This window comes from Sapajus apella, unplaced genomic scaffold (genome assembly GCF_009761245.1).
Source record: "Sapajus apella isolate SASKATOON/1434 unplaced genomic scaffold, GSC_monkey_1.0 scaffold6, whole genome shotgun sequence".
Taxonomy (NCBI): Eukaryota; Metazoa; Chordata; class Mammalia; order Primates; family Cebidae; genus Sapajus; species Sapajus apella.
The window spans coordinates 710532-733600 of record NW_022436946.1 but is presented as its reverse complement, the minus strand read 5'-3'; the positions used below and the strand labels follow the sequence as shown (position 1 = coordinate 733600).

General features: G+C 44.3%; 1 protein-coding gene across 2 annotated transcripts in view; it reads left to right on the top strand.

Annotated features, from left to right (window-relative positions):
- The first annotated feature begins 17037 nt into the window (after positions 1–17037).
- GINM1 (glycoprotein integral membrane 1) overlaps positions 17038–23069 on the top strand; it is a 22192-nt gene continuing 16160 nt past the window's right edge. For both annotated transcript variants that reach the window (XM_032274496.1, XM_032274495.1), the window contains exons 1-2: positions 17038–17273; positions 22920–22979. In XM_032274496.1, the coding sequence (XP_032130387.1) occupies positions 17154–17273; positions 22920–22979 (180 nt within the window). In that variant the 5' untranslated portion in view covers positions 17038–17153. The remainder of the gene's footprint in view (positions 17274–22919; positions 22980–23069) is intronic.

The window sequence follows — 23069 nt, the reverse complement described above, 5'->3', positions numbered from 1 at the left end:
GGACTCAGGGCTGCCGAGCCGATGTGCAGTCCCCTATTCGTCCCGCCCCCGGCGCGGCCTTTTTGAAAATCCTGGTCCGCCCTTGGCGATTTTTGCGGAAGCCTGTCGCTCAGAACAGCCGCAGAATAGTGTTTTGTGCCCCGTTTGTGTCCATCTCAGCAGCAGAGCGGCTCTCCGAGCGGCCCTGTTATCCACCAGGGGGCGCCCACGGCGGGATCGTCTCCCCACTTTTCTGGGCAGACTCCTTCGGCTTTCCTATCAGTCTCCTCTTCGCAAAACAACTTTTGGCCTCTACTGTGGGTTTCCGATTGTAAGAACTAACATTTTGTTTCGTATTGTTTTCTGTTTTGAGACGGGGTCTCGCTCTGTCGCCCAAGCTGGAGTGCAGTGGCTCTATCTCGGCTCACTGCCACCTCCAGCTCCCCGGCTCCAGCGATTCTCCTGTGTCAGCCTCCCAAGTACCTGGGACCACAGGCCCGCGCCATCACGCCCGGCTAATTTTGTTCTCTTATTTTTTGTAGAGATGGCGGTGGGGGGAGGTGGTCTCACTATGTTGCTCAGGTTGCTCTTGAACTCCTGAGCTCAAGGAGTTCGAACTCTTCCCGCCTCGGCCTCCCGAAGCTCTAGGAGCTAGGATTACAGGCGTGAGCCACCGCGCCCGGCTAGACCTAACATTTTGTCATGCGAGTTTATTCCCCAAACACTCTTCTGGGCACGCCTGTCACTGTCTTTTATGACATTTTATAATCTTACAATCTCCAATAACTTCACATCTGACAAAAAGCCAAAGCTGTTATAATGGCTGACAAGGCCTTACAAGATCCTCTCCTACCCCATCTTATTCCCAGGAAACTACTCTAGACAGTTTGCTATTCCCTGAACACTGCTGACACACTCCTGCCTTAGGTCTTTTCAGTTGTCATGGTTAGGAGACTTCTTCCTCCAGTTATTTGCATGGCTCCCCTTCACCCTCTTCAGGTGCTTTGGCATCCGACACCCTGTCAGTGAGGCCCTCCATGACTTTTATTTTTCTCCATATAGCTTTTTCTCCAGAGTACTTTTTACAATCTAAAATGCTCTTTACGAATTTTTTATGTTTATTTATTGTTACTAGAATGTGTGCTCCAGGATAATCCATGTTGTTTTGTTTAAAGCTGTATCCCTAATGCCTATGACAGCCTGGTACATAATGTATAAATAAATGTTTGTTGAATGAATGAATGAATAATGTGTTTTGGTTTTTGGCCTTTTTTGAGATGGAGTCTCACTCTGTTGCCCAGTCTAGAGTGCAGTGGTGCGATCTCAGCTCACTACAACCTCCACCTTCTGAGTTCAAGCAATCCTCCTGCCTCAGCCTCTGGAGTAGCTGCTGGGACTACAGGCGCCTGCCACCACACCTGGCTAATATTTTCTATTTTAGTAGAGATGGGGTTTCACCATGTTGGCGAGGCTGGTCTCGAACTCCTAACCTCAAGTGATCCACCCACCTCAGCCTCCCAAAGTGCTGAGATTACAGGTATGAGCTACCATGCCCAGCCATGAATATTGTTAATTAAAGAAATGCAAATTAAAGAGATACATTTCTGATGGGAATGCAAAATTATATTAATACAAACAGGGAACAGCAGCTAGAGCTTCTCCTGGGGTCAGTCTGAGGGTTCTCAGGAGAAAGTGTGTCCATGCATTGTTCACTTTGCAGTACCATTTGGAGTTTGATTGCTTCTAGGTGAGAAGAAACAATTGGAGTTACAGTCTTGAGTATACAGGATCCAAATATTAATACAAGACATATAAATAAGAAAGGGCTTAATAAAGTGGTTACCCAATTCCATAAAGAAGACTGAAATTCATTAAAGGATTGTAGATACCCAGGGGCTGAAGCTGGCATTTTCCCTGAGCTTGTCAATAATTTTAATTTGATCTTTAAGTACCTGTAGATTTTCCTCTACTAGAGGTGTTAATCCAGAAGAAACATGTTTCACTTAAAAGTGCATAGGTACAGCCAGCACGGTGGCTCCTGCCTGTAATCCTATCACCTTGGGAGGCTGAGGCGGGAGGATCACCTGAGGTCAGGAGTTCAAGACCAGCCTGGCTAACATGGTAAAACTCTGTTTCTACTAAAAATACAAAAAATTAGCCGGGTGTGGTGGTGTGCACCTATAATCCCAGCTACTCAGGAGGCTGAGGCAGGAGAAGCACTTGAACCTGGATGGCAGAGGTTGCAGTGAGCCGAGATCCTGCCATTTGTACTCCAGCTTGGGCAACAAGAGTGAAACTCATTCTCAAAAAAAGAAAAAAAGAAGAGGCCAGGCACAGTGGCTCATGCCTGTAATCCCAGTACTTTGGGAGGACAAAGGCAGACAGATCACGAGGTCAGGAGTTTGAGACTAGCCTGGCCGACATGGTGAAACCCCATCTCTACTAAAAATACAAAAGTTAGCTGAGCTTCATGGTGAATGCCTGTATCCCCAGCTACTTAGGAGGCTGAGGCAGGAGAATAGCTTGAACCTGGGTGGTGGAGGTTGCAGTGAGTCAAGATTGCACCATAGCACTCCAGCCTGGGTGACAGAGAAAAGAAAGAAAGAGAGAAAGTTGGGGGGGGGGGAGAAAGAAAGAAGGAAAGAAAGAAATAGAAAGAAACAAAAAAAGAAAGAGGAAGGAAGGAAGAAAGGAAAGGAGCAGGGAGGAAAGGAGAGAGAAAGAGAGGGAGGGAGGAAGGAGAGAAAAAGAGAGGGAGGGAGGAAGAAAATGCACAGGTACCTCCTACTTCAGCCTTAAGGACATCTAAGGCTCGTCTATTTTGTGCTACTCCTGAGGCTAAGAGTCTACAGATTGCTGTTCTGCCTCTGTGGCCCTTACAGTTGCATTCCATTCTTGTTTCATCATAATAGAGATATTAAGTATTAACCTTTCAAGGAGAGGGATGCCTGCAAACCAGAATAGATTTCTAGATATAGAATTTCCCATCCATGATTTTTCTTTTTTTTTTTTTTGAGACGGAGTTTCACTCATGTTACCCAGGCTGGAGTGCAATGGCGCGATCTCGGCTCACCGCAACCTCTGCCTCCTGGGTTCAGGCAATTCTCCTGCCTCAGCCTCCCGAGTAGCTGGGATTACAGGCACGCGCCACCATGCCCAGCTAATTTTTTGTATTTTTAGTAGAGACGGGGTTTCACCATGTTGACCAGGATGGTCTTGATCTCTTGACCTCGTGATCCACCCGCCTCGGCCTCCCAAAGTGCTGGGATTACAGGCTTGAGCCACCGCGCCCGGCTCCATCCATGATTTTTCTAAGATGCGATTGTCATGTGCATGCCGTCCCCAGTCTGCCCTTTCAGTTAAATCTCCATATGAGGGCATAGAAATGATATATCTCTTTGTCTGGTGTATTTGAGATAGTGTAGTTTCTAGAAAAGAAGCCTAAGTTAGGGGTATCCCCAGATGATGCTGCCATCTCAGCAAAATTTAAAAAAAAATAAGTCAGGGCCGGGCACGGTGGCTCACGCCTGTAATCCCAGCACTTTGGGAGGCCGAGGCGGGTGGATCACGAGGTCAAGAGATCGAGACCATCCTGGTCAACATGGTGAAACCCCGTCTCTACTAAAAATACAAAAAATTAGCTGGGCATGGTGGCGTGTGCCTGTAATCCCAGCTACTCACGAGGCTGAGGCAGGAGAATTGCCTGAACCCAGGAGGCGGAGGTTGCGGTGAGCCGAGATCGCGCCATTGCACTCCAGCCTGGGTAACAAGAGCAAAACTCCGACTCAAAAAAAATAAAAATAAATAAGTCAGGAGGCCAAGTGTGGTGGCTCACACCTAGTAACCCCAGCACTTTGGGAAGCCAAGGCAGGTGAATCACCTGAGGTCAGGAGTTTGAGACCAGCCTGACCAACATGGTGAAACCCCATCTCTATTAAAAATACAAAAATTAGCTGGGTGTCGTGGTGGGTGCCTGTAATCCCAAGTACTCAGAAGGCTGAAGCAGGAGAATCACTTGAACCCAGGAGGCAGAGGTCGTAATGAGCAAAGATTGCACAATTGCACTCTAGCCTGAGAGACAGAGCAAGACTCCATCTCAAAAAAAAAAAATTACAATAATAAGAAGTCAGGAACTACTGTGACTACACTATAAATTCCCTTCCACTTTCTTGGGAGGATTAAGTGTATCCAAGAGCCACACAGAAAATATAGCCCTGCTCCTTGAAGAGATAGCTAAGTTGTGGCTTGTGAGAGACACTGGAAAATTTTTCTCATGTCTTAGAAATTTTCCTTCTTTACATATAATCAGGATGTACTTGGGATAAGGATAACCATATTTAGGATAGTCACTTACGACGCCATTTGGAATTTGACATGCTAAATGAAAAGGGTCCACCTGACAAATGGAGTTTTAAAAAATTAGAGAAATAATATGCCCTAGCCAATGTCTCAGATGATCATTGTGGCAAAGGCTGTCAGTCCAGATCTCCAATTCACTCACAGATTTGTAAACTGCTACTATTAGCAAACATCATACAAGGGTCTGGAGTTCCATGAGGGGGCATGTTTGGAAAGGCCCATGTGTTATTCTTTACATTATAGTCAAGGTGGTTATTTAGAACATGTCATTCCCATCGGGACTTCCAACCAATGGGAGAGGCTAGATTCTGAAAGCCCCCTGTACTAGGGCTTCTGATTCTTGTAGATTACCCTTGTTGCATTCTCCCCAAATATTTGAACTTTCAGCAATTACAAATGTGATGTTACAATATTTGAGATGTCCCAAGAATGGTCCTTCCCCCTTACTTCTAAAGCTGCAGAAGGCATTTGCTATTACTTGGTCCACTTTTCCCAGCCTGAGGGTGTGAAGTTTGTCTTTGGGGAGAGTGTTCTTTGGCACTGGGGGCAGAATTTTTTCCTGAGAGGAGTTAGTCACCCAGTTGAAAGTGCTGCCATACCATGTTCCATTTATGCCTGATATGTCTTTAAGGGTTAAAGGTAAAGCCAACAAAGGGAACCCTAAGGTGGTGAGTTCCGAGTCATTGTAAGGTTTCCCAGTGCCATTGAACTGAGTGATCTGCTCAGGACAGACCCAACAATTAGTCTCGTTGTAGAAATGGGCCATAGGAGATATTACAGGAGCTAAGGGTATGACGTATCACTAAGTCCAATAAAAAATCCTAACAGACTTAGTAAAATGCTCATGTTTACTGCTGGTTAACAACCATTATTCCAGCTCTTAGTAATTAAGCAAACTGCTACAGTAATTGAGATTCTTTTTTTTTTTTTTTTTTTTTTTTTGAATGGATTTTCGTTCTTGTTACCCAGGCTGGAGTGCAATGGCGCGATCTCGGCTCACCGCAACCTCCGCCTCCCAGGTTCAGGCAATTCTCCTGCCCCAGCCTCCTGAGTCGCTGGGATTACAGGCACGTGCCACCATGCCCAGCTAATTTTTTTTGTATTTTTAGTAGAGACGGGGTTTCACCATGTTGACCAGGATGGTCTCGATTTCTTGACCTCGTGATCCACCCGCCTCGGCCTCCCACAGTGCTGGGATTACAGGCTTGAGCCACCGCGCCCGGCCTCTTGAGATTCTTTTTCGATATTCCACCCTGAGGGTGCTATAGCATATAGTCATATTTGGCTTAAAAGGAGAGGTAGAAATGGCAAAAAGTATTTCGAGAGGTAGAGGTGAGACTGAGTAAGGTGAGTAGTTATACTCTGTTCCTCATCTTTTGTGATTTTCAGCTTAAGGTTTCCTATTTCTTCACATTGGTATTCAGGTCGTTCCTCTGGGCTGTCAGGAGTTGCTCCCTCAGCTTTCCAGGCTTTGACTCGAGTGTGATGTATCCAAGAGTCGATTCCTGTAACTTTTATTGCCAGGGGGTTTGGAAGAAGAACAGTGTAAGGCCCTTCCCAGCTTGGGCTTAGGGAGGGAGAGAGAGGAGGGAGAGCCTTCGGCAGTACCAAATCTTCTGGGTTAGATAGAGGTGGTCCAATTTCCTGGGGTTAGGCCTTTGCTACTTGTGCTAATTCCTGTTGGAAATGAGCCAGAGAAGTTACATGCTTGACTACCTCAGTGATTTATTGATCTAATAGAAAATCATTGGTAAGGAAAGGTCATCTATACAGCATCTCAAAAGGGCTAAGACCTAGTTTTGAAGGGGTATTTCTTATTTGTCGTAAGGCCATGGGAAGAAGAGTGACCCAAGGAAGGTGAGTTTCTTGGGATAATTTTCTGAGGTGTCTCTTGATAATATCATTAGTTTTGCCGGGCGCGGTGGCTCAAGCCTGTAATCCCAGCACTTTGGGAGGCTGAGGCGGGTGGATCACAAGGTCAAGAGATCGAGACCATCCTGGTCAACATGGTGAAACCCTGTCTCTACTAAAACTACAAAAAATTAGCTGGGCATGGTGGCACGTGTCTGTAGTCCCAGCTACTCAGGAGGTTGAGGCAGGAGAATTGCCTGAACCCAGGAGGCGGAGGTTGCAGTGAGCCGAGATCGCGCCATTGCACTCCAGCCTGGGTAACAAGAGCGAAACTCCGTCTCAAAAAATATATATATATATCATTAGTTTTCTCTACCTTTCTTGAGGATTGGGATATCGAAGCACAGTGGAGATGGTATTCTATGCCTAGTGCTTTTGAGACTCCTTGTGTGACAGCTGCCTTAAATGAGGGTCCACTGTCACTTTGAAGATATCTAGGTAGACCAAAGCAAGGAGATATTTCATTAACTAATACTTTTATTATCTCAGAAGTTTTTCTGTACAGCATGGGAATGCCTCTACCCAGCTAGTGAAAGTGTCTACCCATACCAGCAGATATTGGATACCCTTTGTCTTTGGCATGTGGGTGAAGTCTATTTGCCAGTCTTCCCCTGGATAACCTCCTATTCCTTGGATTTGAGGAATAAGGAGTCACATGTTCAGGGGATTATTTTTAAGACAGACTTCACAAGCATTAACAACTTGCTTAACTGTTTTTAGTAAATTCTCTCCTGAAAACAATCTCTGGGCACATTGATACGTCTTATCCTTTCCCAGGTAAAAAGCTTGGTGGAGGAAATTAAGAACTTTCCATTGGCTAGAGGCTGGCAAGTGGAGCTTGCCATCTCCAACTGTCTCCATCCTGAGGGCTGAAATGAATACTGTTGAGAAGTGGCCTGTTCAACTTCTGTAGGGTAGTACTGAGGTTTAATTCCTCTTATGTAGCCTTGCCAGACTAGAGGGGTTTGAAGTGGGTTGATGTCTTGAGGCTTCTTGCCTCTGACTTAGCTGCCTGATCAGCTAATCTGTTTCCTTCAGCTACTTCATCTGTTCCCTTTTGATGTCCCCTACAATGCATTACTGCAATTTCTCGTGGAAGGAAAACTGAGGATAGTAACCTAATAATTTCCTGGTGATATTTTATAGGATAGCCACTGGTGGTAAGAAAATGCCTTTCCTGGCCGGGCGTGGTGGCTCACACCTGTAATCCTAGCACTTTGGAAGGCCGAGGTAGGTGGATCACCTGAGGTCAGGAGTTCAAGACCAGCCTGGCCAACATGGTGAAACCCCATCTTTTTTAAAAAAATAAAATAATAAAATAAAATGCCTTTCCTTCCAAATGGCCGCATGAGCACAGAGAACTAGAAAAGCATACTTGGAGTCAGTGTAAATATTAGCTAACTTTCCTTTGCTTAATTCAATTGCTCTTGTAAGAGCTATTAGCTCAGCTAATTGAGTGCTTATGCCTAGAGGAAAAGATCCACTTTCAATGATGTCATTTAGATGACTACTGCGTATCCTGCCTTGCAGATCCCTTGTAAAGAGCCCCCATCTGTGAAGAGAGTCCAGTCTGGATTCTCTAGGGGAGTTTCCCTGAGATCTTCCCTGTCTGCATAGGTTTATACTATGACTTGCTCAGGTTCCCCAGTCTCTTCAGGGAGGAAAGTGGCTGGATTTAGGCTAGACCAAGTCTTTAACTGGATGTTGGAACCCTCTAACAGGAGGGCCTGACATTTAAGGATTCAGATATCTGTTATCCAAAGCCTTCCTCTAGAGTACAGTGGTCCTGCACATTGTGTGGGCTGTAAACAGTTAAATCATTCCCCAGGGTTAATTTGCAGACTTCTGGGACCAGCAGAGCCACAGAAGCAATGGCTAAGAGGCATGTTGGCCACTCTTTAACCACCAAATCAAGTTCCTTACTTAGGTAGCCTACTGGCTGTTGAGCTGGTCCTTGGGCCTGTGTTAAAACTCCTAGGGCTATTCCATTCCTTTCTGATATATACAGATTGAAGGCCTTCTCTACAGGAAGGCTGAGAGCTGGTGCCTTGAGCAAGGCTCACTTTAGCTGGTCAAAGGCCTTTGAGCTTCAGGTTCCCAAGTTAAAAGATGAGTTTTCACTCCCCAAGTTTCTTTTATGAGGTTATATAATGGATGGGCTATTTCACTATACCCATGGAATCCTGTAATACCCAAAAATCTTCTAGGTTGCTTGAGGGTTTTGGGAGGGGGAAGGAGGAGATAGGCTTAATCCTATCTTCCCAAAATGCTTTGGTCCATTCAGATAGCACTAAGCCTAGGTACATTACTGAGGTTTTGCAGAGTTGAGACTTGGGTTTTAAAACCTTATATCCTCTGCTAGCTAAGAAGTTAAGAAGAGCTTTAGGGCCGGGCGCGGTGGCTCAAGCCTGTAATCCCAGCACTTTGGGAGGCCGAGGCGGGTGGATCACGAGGTCAAGAGATCGAGACCATCCTGGTCAACATGGTGAAACCCCGTCTCTACTAAAAATACAAAAATTCAGCTGGGCATGGTGGCGTGTGCCTGTAATCCCAGCTACTCAGGAGGCTGAGGCAGGAGAATTGCCTGAACCCAGGAGGCGGAGGTTGCGGTGAGCCGAGATCGCGCCATTGCACTCCAGCCTGGGTAACAAGAGCGAAACTCCGTCTCAAAAAAAAAAAAAAAAAAAAAAGAAGAGCTTCAGTAGGCTGGGCACGGTGGCTTATGCCTGTAATCCCAGCACTTTGGGAGGCCAAGGCAGCTGGATCATCTGAGGTCAGGAGTTCGAGACCAGCCTGACCAACGTGGAGAAACCCCATCTCTACTAAAAATACAAAATTAGCCTGGCATGGTGGCACATGCCTGTAATCCCAGCTAGTTGGGAGGCTGAGGCAGTAGCACTGCTTGAACCTGGGAGGCAGAGGTTGCAGTGAGCCGAGACCACATTACTGCACTCCAGCATGGGCAACAAGAGCGAAACTCCATCTCAAAAAAAAAAAAAAAAAAAAGGAAAGAAAAAACAACACGGACACACCTGGAGTAGCTTTAAGGAGCAGGGAGTTTAATAGGCAAGAAAGGAGGAGGAAGAAAGAAAGAAGTAGCTCCCCTGTACAGAGAGAGAGGGAGGGGGAGCTCCAAAGCTGAGAGACAGAACCTTGCTTTCAGATAATATCAGCCAGCTATATTTGACAGCTGGAGGAGGTGGAGTTTGATTTGCATAGGGCTCAGGGGATTGGTTTGACCAGACATGTCACTCATGTAGCCCAGGAAAAAAACTGGCCTTAACACCCTAGCCTTTTAATAGGTAAATACAGGGCACCATGATGTTCCACATAAAGTGGGGATATGTGGGGGCGGCCATGCTGCTAGGCACAGGTGGAGGCAAGGACAAAAAACAAAGGTGGGAACTGCCATGTTGGGTGAGTTTCTAAAGGCTTGCATTTGCATATCAAAGGTTGCCAGCCAGGGTCTAACACTCAGGGCTTTTATGCTAGAAAAGGGCTGCTAAAAAACTCTTCCAAGGACCCATTTTTTCCTCTCTATCGGCCTAAAACGATTTCTTAATAACCTCTACCTCAATACCGTCACTTTGGAAGACAGCTTGGCAGTTTCTTAAAAAGCTAAACATACTACACTATTCAGCAGTCAAGCTTCTAGATATTTACCCAAATAAGTTAAAAACGTATTACACAAAAATCATTACACAAATGTTTATAGCAGCTTTATTCATAATGGCCAAACCTTGGAAGCAAGCAAGAAGTCCTACAAAGAATTAATGGAAATAAAAACTCGGAGCCACAAAGGAAATGAGCACTTGAATGAAAGATTTCTCAGCAAGGTAAATTTACTTCTGCAGAAGGGTGCTGCTCGCGCCTGGCATAGTCTCAAGAGCATACCAAACAAAGGAGGGAAGGGGTTTTTATTAATGCAGCTGGTCCTTGCTTCTGTGTCTTACCCCGTTGGCTGGGGTTGGACCACACAATCTAAACTAATCCCAATTGGCTATTTTAAACAGAGAAGGGATGTGGGTTACAGTGGTGGGAAGGGCAGTTTTGGCAGGAAGAGCCATTGCAGCAGGAGGGGTAGTTTACAGAACAGGTAACTAGGTGTGGGAAAGTACAAGGAAGTTGATCTTAAGAACAAAGTACAAGGAAGTTAACAAGCCAAAACCTTTGAAGAGGAACTTACTGTATCTGACAGAGTAAATGGATACACAGTGTGGTGCCCATATACAATGGAATACAGTATATACTACATTATTCCATACTGTGGGATTCCTACTATATGACATTCTGGCAAAGGCAAAACTATAGGACAATAAGAAGATCAGTGGTTCCATATACAGGTATTGATCGACTTACGACCTATGCAACTTACGACCATTCGACTTTACAACCACAATCGCTAGCCACGACTGCTCCGCGTCTGGCAGCGCAAACGTTGCCCAGCTGGGCGTATGACAGTGCGGATCAGCTTCCGGCAGCACTACCATCTCCGCGTGCATATAGCCTACTCAACTTATGACCAAATCATGTTACGACCGGTCTGTCGGAACCAATAGTGGTCGTAAGTCGAGCACTAGCTGTAAGGGATTTTGCTAAGTAGAGGGGGAAAAAAAGAAAAATAAATAAAAACAAAAGGATCAGTGGCTGCCAAGGGTTTCTAGGGGAGTAGGGGAGGGGTGAATAGATGGTACACGGGATTTTTCTGTATGATACTATAACAGTGGATACACATTATTGTACATTTGTCAAAATCCATAGAACTGTACAATACAAAGGGCAAACCCTTGCAAACTATGGATTTTAGTTACTAATAGTGTATCAACATTGGTTCATTAATTGTAATAAATATACCACATTAATGCAATATGTTAATAATAGGGAACTGGGGTTTGGGGAGAGGGTATATGGGAACTCTCTATGCTTTCTGATCATTTCTTCTATAAACCTAAAACTGCTCTAAAAAATGCAGTGTATTTAAAACAACAAAACAATGATTTACCACTTTTTATCTTAAGAGACTCAGAAGATGAGCAGTCCTGAATCTTAAATTTTACATTTATAGCACTTATGCTCTATAGTTTTATGGTTTAAATTTCACAATTAGCTATAAATATTATGGGTCCCCTGAGACAGTAATCTTCCACTCCTACCTTATCCAATTGAATAACAAACAGAAGCTATTTTTAAGTAAAAGAGGGGCCAGGCATGGTGGCTCATGCCTGTAATCTGAGCACTTTGGGAGGCCCAGACAAGTGGATTGCTTGAGCCTAGGAGTTCAAAAAGACCATCCTGAGTAACATGGCGAAGCCTTGTGTCTACCCAAAAAACATTAATAACAATAATAATACAAAACTTAGCTAGATGTGGTGGTGAATGCCTATAGTCCTGTTACTTTAGAGGCTGAAGTGCGAGGATCACTTGAGCCCAGGAGGTAGAGGTTGCAATGAGCCAAATTTGTGCCACTAAACTTCCAGCCTGGGCAACAGAGCATGACTCTGCCTCAAATAAATAAATAAAAGTAAAAATATAAATATAAATAGAAGCAGTTTCATATATTTCCAATTTCCAAAACTGGTTGTATTGCTGTATAATATTAAGTTGTGTCTTACCAAAATAACTTAGCACATTCCTATGTGTTGGCCTATACTTGCATTGCTATAAAGAAATACCTGAGGCTGGGTAATTTATAAAGAAAAGACGTTTAATTGGCTCATGGTCTGCAGGCTGTACAGGAAGCATGGCACGATACTTGGCTTTGCCTGTTCTTTACTGTTTTTCAACTGTGTATGTGTGTCTTTAAATATCCCTTGAAAAGATAGTTTAGAACAAAGGGAAGTCAGTATCTTGCCCACAAGATGTACTAAAACACTTGAAATCCATAGAGAATTATCCTCCAACAATTATTTTTTTTTTTTTTTTTTTTTTTTTTTTGGGACGGAGTTTCGCTCTTGTTACCCAGGCTGGAGTGCAATGGCGCGATCTTGGCTCACCGCAACCTCCGCCTCCTGGGTTCAGGCAATTCTCCTGCCCCAGCCCCCTGAGTAGCTGGGATTACAGGCACACGCCACCATGCCCAGCTAATTTTTTGTATTTTTAGTAGAGACGGGGTTTCACCATGTTGACCAGGATGGTCTCAATCTCTTGACCTCGTGATCCACCCGCCTCGGCCTCCCAAAGTGCTGGGATTACAGGCTTGAGCCACCGCGCCCGGCCAACAATTATTTTTTTTTGAAGATCTTTGAAAACTGGCCAGGCAAGGTGGCTCACGCCGGTAATCCCAGCACTTTGGGGGGCTGAGGCAGGCAGATCACCTGAGGTCAGGAGTTTGAACCAGCCTGGCCAACATGGTGAAATCCTGTCTCTACTAAAAATACCAAAACAAACAAAAAAAATAGCTGGACATGGTGGCACGTGCCGGTAATCCTAGCTACTCAGGAGGCTGAGGCAGGGGAATCTCTTGAACCTGAGAAGCAGAAGTTGCAGTGAGCTGAGAATATGCCATTGCACTCCAGCCTGGGTGGCTGAGTGAGACTCTTTCTCAAAAAAACATTAATTTTGTATAGAACTATTAAAAACAATACTAAAATTCACATGCAACCAAAAAAGCTCAAATAGCCAATGTAAGAACAAGAAGAACGAAGCTGGAGGCATCATATTAACTGACTTCAAAATATATTACAAGGCTATAGTAACCAGACAGCATGGTAGTTGTATAAAAATTGACACACTGACAAATGAAACAGAATAGAGAACCCAGAAATAAAGCCATACACTTAAGCCAACTGATCTTTGACAAAGCTGAAAAGAGCTTACATTGGGAAAAGGACATCTCCTTCAATCAATGGTGCTGGGAAAATTGGATAGCCACATGCAGAAAAATAAAACTGGACCCCTGTATTTCACCATATACCAAAATCAAGTCAAGATGGATTAAAGACTTAAATATAAGACCCGAAACTACAAAAATACTGGACAAAAACCTAGGGAAACCTCTCTTGGACATTGTCTAGGCAAATAATTTATGATTAAGACCTCAAAAGCACATACAACAAAAACAGAAATAGACAAATGGGACTTAATTGAACTAAAAAGCTTCTACATAGCAAAATAATCAGCAGAGTGAAGAGACAACCTGCTGAATGGGAGAAAACATTTGCATACTATTCATCCAACAGGGGACTAATATCCAGAATATATAAGGAACTCAACGCAACAGGAAAAAACAATCTCTTTAAAAAGTGGGCAAAGTTGGCTGAGCATGGTGGCTCACACCTTCAATGCTAAGCACTTTGGGAGGCCAAGGTGGGAGAATTCTTTGAGCCCAGGAGTTCAAAACCAATCTGGGCAACATAACAAGATCCTGTCCACTATTATTTTTTAAAGTGGGCAAAGAACATGAATAGACATTTCTCAGGAAAAGACAATCAAATGTCCAACAGATATATGAAAAAATGCTCAACATCACTAACTGTCACAGAAATGCAAAGCAAAACCACAATGAGATATCATCTTACAGTCAGAATAGCTATGACTAAAAAGACAAAAAACAACAGACGGTTGGCAATGATGCAGAGAAAAAGAACTTTTATACACTGTGGGAATGTAAACTAGTATAGCCACTATGGAAAACAATACGGATATTTCTCAAAAAACTAAAATAGAATTACCATTCAATCCAGTAACCTCACTGCTGGCTATCTACCCGAGGGAAAAGAAATCAATATATCAAAGAAATACCTGCATTCACATGTTTATTTCAGCACTGTTCACAACAGAAATATAGAGGATCAACCTCAGTGTCCATCAACAGATGAACAGATAAAGAAAATAAGGCACATATACACAATCGAATACTATTTGGCCATTAAAAAGAATAAAATAGGCCAGGCACAGTGGCTCACTCCTGTAATCCCAGCACTTTGGGAGGCCAAGTCAGGTGGATTACCTGAGGTCGGGAGCTCGAGACCAGCCTGACCAACATGGAGAAAACCCATCTGTACTAAAAATACAAAATTAGCTGGGCGTGATGGTGCATACCTGTAATCCCAGCTGCTTGGGAGGCTGAGGCAGGAGAATCATTTGAACCCAGGAGGCAGAGGTTGCAGTGTGCCAAGGCTGCACCATCGCACTCCAGCCTGGACAACAAGAGTGAAACTCTGTATTAAAAAAAAAAAAAAAAAGGTGAATGAAATAATGTCATTCATAGCAACATGGATGGAACTGGAGGTCACTATCTTAAGTAAAATATGCCAGGCACAGAAAGAAAAAATATCACATGTTCTCATTTACATGTGGGAGCTAAACAAATTGGACCACATGGAGGTAGTGAATGGAAAGGCAGATGACAAAAACTGGGTAATGATGAAAGTAACAATGAAATCAGTTACTGGAAAAGGAAACACATGAAGATTTGTAGTCAAAAGGTATTATTTGTTGAAAGAATAAAGACATTTTTAATATATACTTTGTTTTCTGTACTATTAGAAATGTTTTAGAATATCTTCTCCTATATTACTTTCAAAGAGTTTGAGAAAGCATCTGATGTGCATGGAACTACACTGGGTTGCTATTAGGTGACTCAAACTCTTTTTATGATAGAAGATATCAAGTTGACATGAGCTGACTCAAAGGAATATCAAAATACACACTGTATTAACATTGACAGATTTATTTGTCATGTAAGCAAATGCCAAGTTAATTGTGTCTTTTGTTTCTCAGATTAATGCGAAGGCTCAGTATACCAAGCTGAGTTTTCCAGTGGACAAGTGGAACTCAGCCACAAAGCTTGTTTAAAGATTTGCTGTGACTCTAATATTAAAGTTGTGGTATGCTTCCCCTAAATGATGGGGCTTTTTAGCAGGAAATTCCATAGCGCTATTTCCACGTAGCAAAACAATGGCCTAAAGAGAACCATTTCATACAAAAAAGTAAAATTGTTAATTATCAAATAATACTGTCAACCAATTAGGCATTATTTGTCCATCAGACCCCCACTGAGGGCCTACTCTAGCAAGATGTTTGCTTTAAGGTTTGGCCACCCCCTTCCTGGAGCTCACAAGACAGACAAAAGAATAATGGATAGTTAGACCATCGAAAGGCTCCTTAAGAAAACAGCCTCATTTGAGTCATGGCACCAAAAAATAAATTAAATAAATAAAAACAGATAGCTTCAACTTTCCCTATTTTCATATATATGGACTTTGTAACCTTATATTACTAATTCAAATTATAGAGATCCACATTACGTTTGTTTTCTGACTTTCAGATTCTTTTTTTTTTTTTTTTTTTTGAGATGGAGTCTCTTTGCGCAGGTTGGAGTGCAGTGCACTCACTGCACTTGACTCACTGCAACCTCCGCCTCCCAGGTTCAAGCGATTCTCCTGCCTCAACCTCCTGAGTAGCTGGGATTACAGGTACGTGCTATCACATCCAGCTAATTTTTGTATTTTTAGTAGAGACGGGTTTTCACCATGCTGGCTAGGCTGGTCTCAAACTCCTGACCTCAAATGTTCTACCCATATCGGCCTCCCAAAGTGCTGGGATTACAGGCGTGAACCACTGCTTCCAGCTTTCAGATTCCTTTCTTATTTTTTGATAGACTCAGGCGATCCTCCTGCCTGCGTTTGCTGCATAGCTGGAACTATAGGCACAAACCACCACGTCCATCTCCAAATTCATTTTTAATTCCTGCAGTAGGTAAAAAGTGAAAAGGCCAAGTGTGCAGATGGAACCCAGAAGTGGGTGGAACTTCACTGTGATATCACTTGTAGCTTAACAATGGCGTGGGGAATCTCAGAGTAAGCCGGGAGTTAGTTGAAAGGAGTCTTTAGCCAAAACTTTCATAATTTATTCTAGCGGGGGGGGGGGGGGGGGGGGGGGGTGGGGGGAGGGAAGCAGGCATGTGGGAGGAGGGTGTTAAAAGGAGTAATGGAGGCTCAAAGAGAGAAATAATTCTTGTTTCCCTTTTCACGTCAAAAGTTTTACTTTAGAGGAAGACTACTGTCTCCTATTCTGCCTGAATGGCCAAGTTTCCAAGTTTTTCTTAATCAACATGCAATCCTGTTAATCTGAAATGCTTGAATTTCTTGCTACTCTCTGCTTTACAGGTTTCCATGATCTTTTTTTTTTCCCTCTGAAAGGTGGAAGAAAAGTCTAACACTTTCACTTTAGAGTTAGGAGACTGACCAAAAACGCACTGACAGCCCAGGTGTGCTGGCTTCGTTTAGCGCTGTCCCCGCGCGCCTCCAGGGATCCGCTGAGGGCTCAACAATAAGCGTGGCGCATCCTCAACCTTGGCAGCACAGTGAATCCACCTGGGAAAATTTAAAAACCACCAGGGCCAGAACCTCAGCCCAGTCCGCAAAGTGGGGCGCCCAGGAAGACCCCAGTACTTTTTAAAGCTGCACGGGAGAGTCCCACGTGCAGCCAAGGGTGGGAAATTACCCACTCAATAAAAATTTCCCCTCTAAATGCGATGTTGCATTTTTAATGTATAACAGTTTTCTGAAATATTACCGTTTTAATCGTATAGGTATATATACATGTGCACACACAGATACATTCATGTGTGTATATACTAATTTTAAAAATAATGGCTGCGAGAACATTTACACCGCTCGGGTTGAAGCCGGGTCGGTTCCTGAGCGCGGGTTTAAGGGCATGAGCTTCCCAGACTTCACTCCGCCCCTCGACGCAGCGCGACGCTGAGCGTGCGCAAACCCCTTTCGCCAGCGAGGGAGATTTCAGAAGCTCCTTGCGCCTTCCGCGGCGACCGGGGAGGGGAGTGCCCGCTCCGCCCCGCCCCGCCCCGCCCGCCCCTCTCGCCGAAGCTCCGCCCCGCCCACCCGCCGGCTCCGCCCTCACCTCCAGGTCGCCGCTGCCCGCTGCCGGGGTAGTCCAAGATGGAGGGCGCCCCACGGGCGCTGCTCGCCCTCCGGCTGCTGCTGTTCGTGGCGCTACCCGTTGCCGGGTGGCTGACAACAGGCGCCCCCGAGCCGCCGCCGCTGTCCAGAGCCGCGCAGGTAGGGCAGGGTGGGCCCGGCTAGCCGCTTTACCACCCCGACCCTCCGAAAGGCCGGGGCCGTCCGCAACGACGCCTCTCACATCCCGGCGGCGGGCAGGGGCGGGGGTCCGGGCCCCCCGAAGGAGGCTTGGGGAGAAGGGGAATGTCCAGGAAATGGGGACAGCGTGGGAGGCCGAGGTGAGAGGACAGGGACCCATGGGGGCTGCGTCGCTGTGAGTGAGCCTCGGGCCACCCCACACCGACTCGGCCGCCCAAGCCGCCGCGCGACCTGACTGGGCTCTGCCGTCGAAGCGCGCGGTTGCGGGTGATCGCAGGCCTTCGTAATGGCGCCTTCCCGGGGTAGAGCCGGCGCTTGGGCAGGGAATGTTTGTGTGCTCGGGAAGTATGGAAGTTGCCCAGTTCGCGCGTTTCCAAGCCACCTGTGCCCGCTCGGCCTGCGATCGTCAGGGCGCGCCGTCCCAAGGCTGCCGGGCTGAGGTGGGCAGAGGCAGAGACCCGGCCCTCGCGCGACGTGGTGTTTTTGTCGGATGTTGGAGGAGAGGTTCTCACAGCGGGGCGCGACCGGCGGCGTCTGCACCCCGCGGGAACTTGGCCGGGCCTCTGGGGGCGGGGCTCAGCAGTCCGGGTCGGCGAGCCCAGCAGGTGCTTCTGATGCCGGCTGAGGTGGGAGAATCGAGGCATCCTAACATTAAAACGTGGCTGATGCTCACCGTTTCTGCCGTAGAGTTGTGCCTACCTAGGCCAGTATGAGCCTTTTTTTCAGTACAGTGTTTGGTAAGGAAAACTTTGACTATTTTAAAGTGCAAGTTTTCCAAGAATGACAAGAAACTACGTCGGTGCATTTCTCTTACTAGTCAAGACTTGAATATGAACACTCTAAATACAAAGGTGAAGGGCACGGTAAATGTCACTTTTTAAAGTTTTAACGTTTTAGGATAATGACATCACCCCACGTGGGTACAAAACTGACGAGCATGTCTCAGTTGTGCAATGCATTCCAGGAAGCCACAACATTGTTTGCCCTAAGAACCACCTAGATCTAAGATTATATGTGGACCACAGTTTCACGTGGTTAAACAATAGGAATGTGATGGACAAACACCAAGGGATCAAATAAAAGTGAAATAATTCTAAAAAGTTCTGGAAATAAGGACATTATTTTCTTATTTTTCAAGTTTTATTTTATTATTATTATTATTTTTTATATTTTTCAAGTTTTAAAGATTCATCATTGACACCTATATGTCAAAGAGATGTTTAGGTCTACCTAGTCTGCGAAAAATACATTTTGACTGCAGGCTTAAAATACACTGCATTGTCGGCTGGCTCTTAGTGATTTTATCATTTCAGTTCTCCCTTCTTGGGCCTTCATTCCACTTTTAGAAAGTCCAGATCTAAACTGGGAAATTCACATATTAAGCTGGGTGCAGAGGCTCACACCTGTAATCCCAGCTGCCGGGGAAGCCAAAGCCAGAGAATCACTTGAGACCAAGAGTTGGGAGTTGGCAATAAGCCTGGTTAACATAGCAAGACCCTGTCTCAAAGGCAAAAAAATTCACAGTTTAATGAATGCTGAGCAACTAGAAAGAGAATCCCATTACCTGAACTGTTTGTGGGAAACTGAAGACACTTGTTCTAAGTCTTTTCAATGTCTTATTGTGAAACATTTCCAAATATGAAAGAATTTCACAGTGATCCCACATGTTGCATAAGCGCTGTCCAGTAGAACTTTCTGCCTTGATGGTTATGTCTTTTCTCACCATTTGAGTAGCCACTAGACTGCTGTGGCCACTGAGCACTTGAACTGTGACCAGTGCCAGTGAGGAACTGTTTTTAAATTTTTATTTAATTTTAATCAATTTAAATGTAAACAGTCACAAGTGATTAGTGTGTACCATATTGAAGAGTGCAGAACTGGACTACTCTTAACATTACTAGCTTTATCACATCTGTCCATCCTTGTCTTCAGTCTGATAGAAATTAAACTGGTTGATGTCAGGAAAATTCTGTCTTCTTCCAGTGACTCAGATTTGTTGGATTACAAGCATTTTTTTCTCTTTTTATCTATACACTTGTCAGAAGTTGAAGTTATAAAAGATTGCACATAAGTTTGAAAAATAAAAGTCTTTTTTTTTTTTTTTTTTGAGACAGTCTTGCTCTGTCGCCCAGGCTGCAGTGCAGTGGTGCAATTCAGGTCACTGCAGCCTCCACCTCCTGGGTTCCAGCGATTCTTCTACCTCAGCCTCCCAGGTAGCTGGGATTACAGAAAGCGCCACCACACCTGGCTAATTTTTGTATTTTTAGTAGAAATGGGGTTTCACCATGTTGGCTAGGCTCATCTTGAACTCCTGACCCCAGGTGATCCTGCCGCCTTGGCTTCTCAAAGTGCTAGGATTACGGGTGTGAACCACCACACCTGACCGAAAGATATAAGTCTTTATAGTACATTCTTCTACTATTAAAATAACTTGGTCACCAAAGAGAGGCATTCAGAGGACACTCACTTTCTTGTATACATAACTATATATTTTGCTCAGATGTATATTAAACCAGCTGTCTATTACCTTTATTCTTAGGAAGCCACTTGTGTCCCTGATGGGCATCCTAGGAGTAAAGGAATTAGAAGAATTGAAGATGGTTAGGGAGAAACTTTTTAGTGTCCCCAAGCACTCTCTAAGTATATACAACCCTGGCTCAAAAGCGTGACCTTCCATTTCAATGAGAAGTTCTCAAGAAGAATAATAAATGTGACCTGGCTCTGAACTCCTGGCCAGGAGGCAGTAAGGATTGTAATTCCCTTTTGCAGTGAAATCTTTCGGAAAGACCAAAAAATAACTTTGTTGAATTTGGTTCTGTAGAAAATACAGTATGCTTGTGTCTGTTAATTGTCTTTTTCAAACTCTGTGTTTTTACTAGGTAGGTGATATATATAAAGTTCAGTAAGTTGCTAACAGTATAGTGTATGTTCACTGCTAAAAGGCAGAAGCTATAAAATGGTTCCCTAGAACATCATTGGAGGCTTACTTCTGGGCTGTTAGAAGAACAATAGTTTATAATTAATACATTCTCTAGTTTGCAAAGGAGATCCATATGACTTGAATTTGGACACAAAACAATATAGCTATCAGTCTGATGACTCACTGAATGTTGATTTGTTTTAGATGCACTATTGGTTCCAACCCTGTAGATCAAGGTAGGCCAGGAGAAAGCCGGTTAGTTCTGAGGAGTTGCTAGTTGTAAAGCTTCCTAGGCTCCTTGTTGGTAAGTGAAACATAGTCACCCTAAATGTGTGGTGTAGGTCTTGTGTGGTATGAACCCTGTTCCACAAGTTATTCCTGGAATCAGCTCAACCTCATGAAATTTCATCAAATTCTCTCATTTGTTGGAAATTATATGTATATAAAATATTGAGGATACTCAGTACCAGCAGATATACTTGTATATTCTTTTTTTTTTTTTTTGAGAGAAAATTTCGCCGAGGCTGGAGTGCAGCGGCACGATCTTGGCTCACCGCAACCTCCGCCTCTCTCTCGGGTTCAAGCTATTCTCCTGCCTCAGCCTCCTGAGTAGCTGGTATTACAGGCATACACCATCATGCCCAGCTAATTTTGTATTTTTAGTACAGACAGGGTTTCTCCATGTTGATCAGACTGGTTTTGAACTCCCAACCTCCGACGATCCTCCCATCACGACCTCCCAAAGTGCTGGGATTACAGGTGTGAGCCACCATACCCTGCCCTGTGTATTCTTTTTGATGTTTATGAACAGTTTTTCCATTTTCTAAGTTAATACAACCTCAAAGTACTTGAGAGGAGTATTGTTTTTATTCTTGAATAACGATGTCTATTTCTGAATAAACTTAGGAAAGAATTTGATTTACAAATGACTGATTATAGTTCCTGTGGTCAATGGTAAATACTTGTTTTAAAAGTGCTTGCCTCTTGGCCGGGCGCAGTGGCTCATGCCTGTAATCCCAGCACTTTGGGAGGCTGAGGCAGGTGCAAGGTCAGGAGTTAGAGACCAGCCTGGCCAATATGGTGAAACTCAGTCTGTATTAAAAATACGTTAAAAAAATTAGCCAGAGGCCGGGCGCGGTGGCTCAAGCCTGTAATCCCAGCACTTTGGGAGGCCGAGGCGGGTGGATCACGAGGTCAAGAGATCGAGACCATCCTGGTCAACATGGTGAAACCCCGTCTCTACTAAAAATACAAAAAAATTAGCTGAGCATGGTGGCGCGTGTCTGTAATCCCAGCTACTCAGGAGGCTGAGGCAGGAGAATTGCCTGAACCCAGGAGGCGGAGGTTGCGGTGAGCCGAGATCGCGCCATTGCACTCCAGCCTGGGCAACAAGAGCGAAACTCCGTCTCAAAAAAATAAATAAATGAATAAATAAATTAGCCAGGCGTGGTGGCACACACCTGTAGTCCTAGCTACTCTGGAGGCTGAGGCAGAAGAATTGCTTGAACCTGGGAGCTGGAGGTTGCAGTGAGCCAAAATTGTGCCACTGCACTCCAGCCTGGGTGACAGAACAAGATTCCATCTCAAAAAAAAAAAAAAGTGCTTGCCTCTCTATAAAGCATGTCATCTTAAATATTTGGGTATACTGCTTTTGATCATACCCTGAGAGGCAATAAAATTGCAGCACTACAGATACTTGTGTAAGAAACACACTCAAGAAAGGGTCAGTGCAACTTTGGTCAGGCGTTGGGGCTGAAGCCTGTAATCCCAGCACTTTGGGAGGCTGAGGCAGGTGGATCACCTGGGATCAGGAGTAGGAGTTTGAGACCAGCCTGGCCAACATGGCTAAACCCCATCTCTACTAAAAATATAAAAATTAGCCAGGCATGGTGGTGTGCGCCGGTAGTCCCAGCTACTCAGGAGGCTGAGGCAGAATTGCTTGAACGTGGGAGGTGGAGGTTGCTGTAAGCTGAGACCCCACCACTGTACTCCAGCCTGGGTAACAGAGCGAGACTCTGTCTCAAAAAAAAAAAGTCAGTGCAACTTTGTTTATAAAAGCAAAAAGGTTGGAAACAACTCAGATGTCCATGGGTAATAGAATAAATAAGTAAATTGGTAGTCAGAGATGGAATGTTACCACAGCACTGTGATTATGCTACGTGCAACAACTAAAGTTATGGAAGAATACATATACTGTTATCCTACTTACATAAAGCTCAGAAACAGATAAAACTAAGGACCATATTGTTTAGAGAGAGAGAGAGAGACAGGTAGTAAAACTATTTAAAAAAAGCAAGAAATGATTCCAATGAAAGTGGGTATGGGATTCCTTGGGGGGGGGCGGGTAGAGGGCAATCATGCAGAGCCTCCCAAGGCAGGAGTAGTATTTTAGATTTTAGTCTTGGTGGTACTTACAGGAGGGCTCATCTTTTAAACTCTACATTTGCATATTATATGCTCGTGATACTTTTCACAAGTAAATAGAAAAAGTATATAATATAAAAAATTGGAATTGTGAATGAGGGTGGAGAAATGGCTATAAAATGGAAAAGATGGTCTTTTAAAATCTCTTAATGCTGTTATAAGTGATTGTACAATAGATATAATTGGAGGGAAAATGAACAGCCACATTATTCTCAGTCTGTGAGATGCAGACCTGTCCAATTTAAACAATACTTGTTTTACAGGATGGCATCAGAATTAATGTAACTACACTGAAAGATGATGGAGAGGTATCTAAACAGCAGGTTTGTCTCTTTTTTTGGTTTTACTATATAATTTAGCTAAGTACTAAGCAGCTTATTTGATTTTTTTTTTTTTTTTTTTTTTTTTTTTTG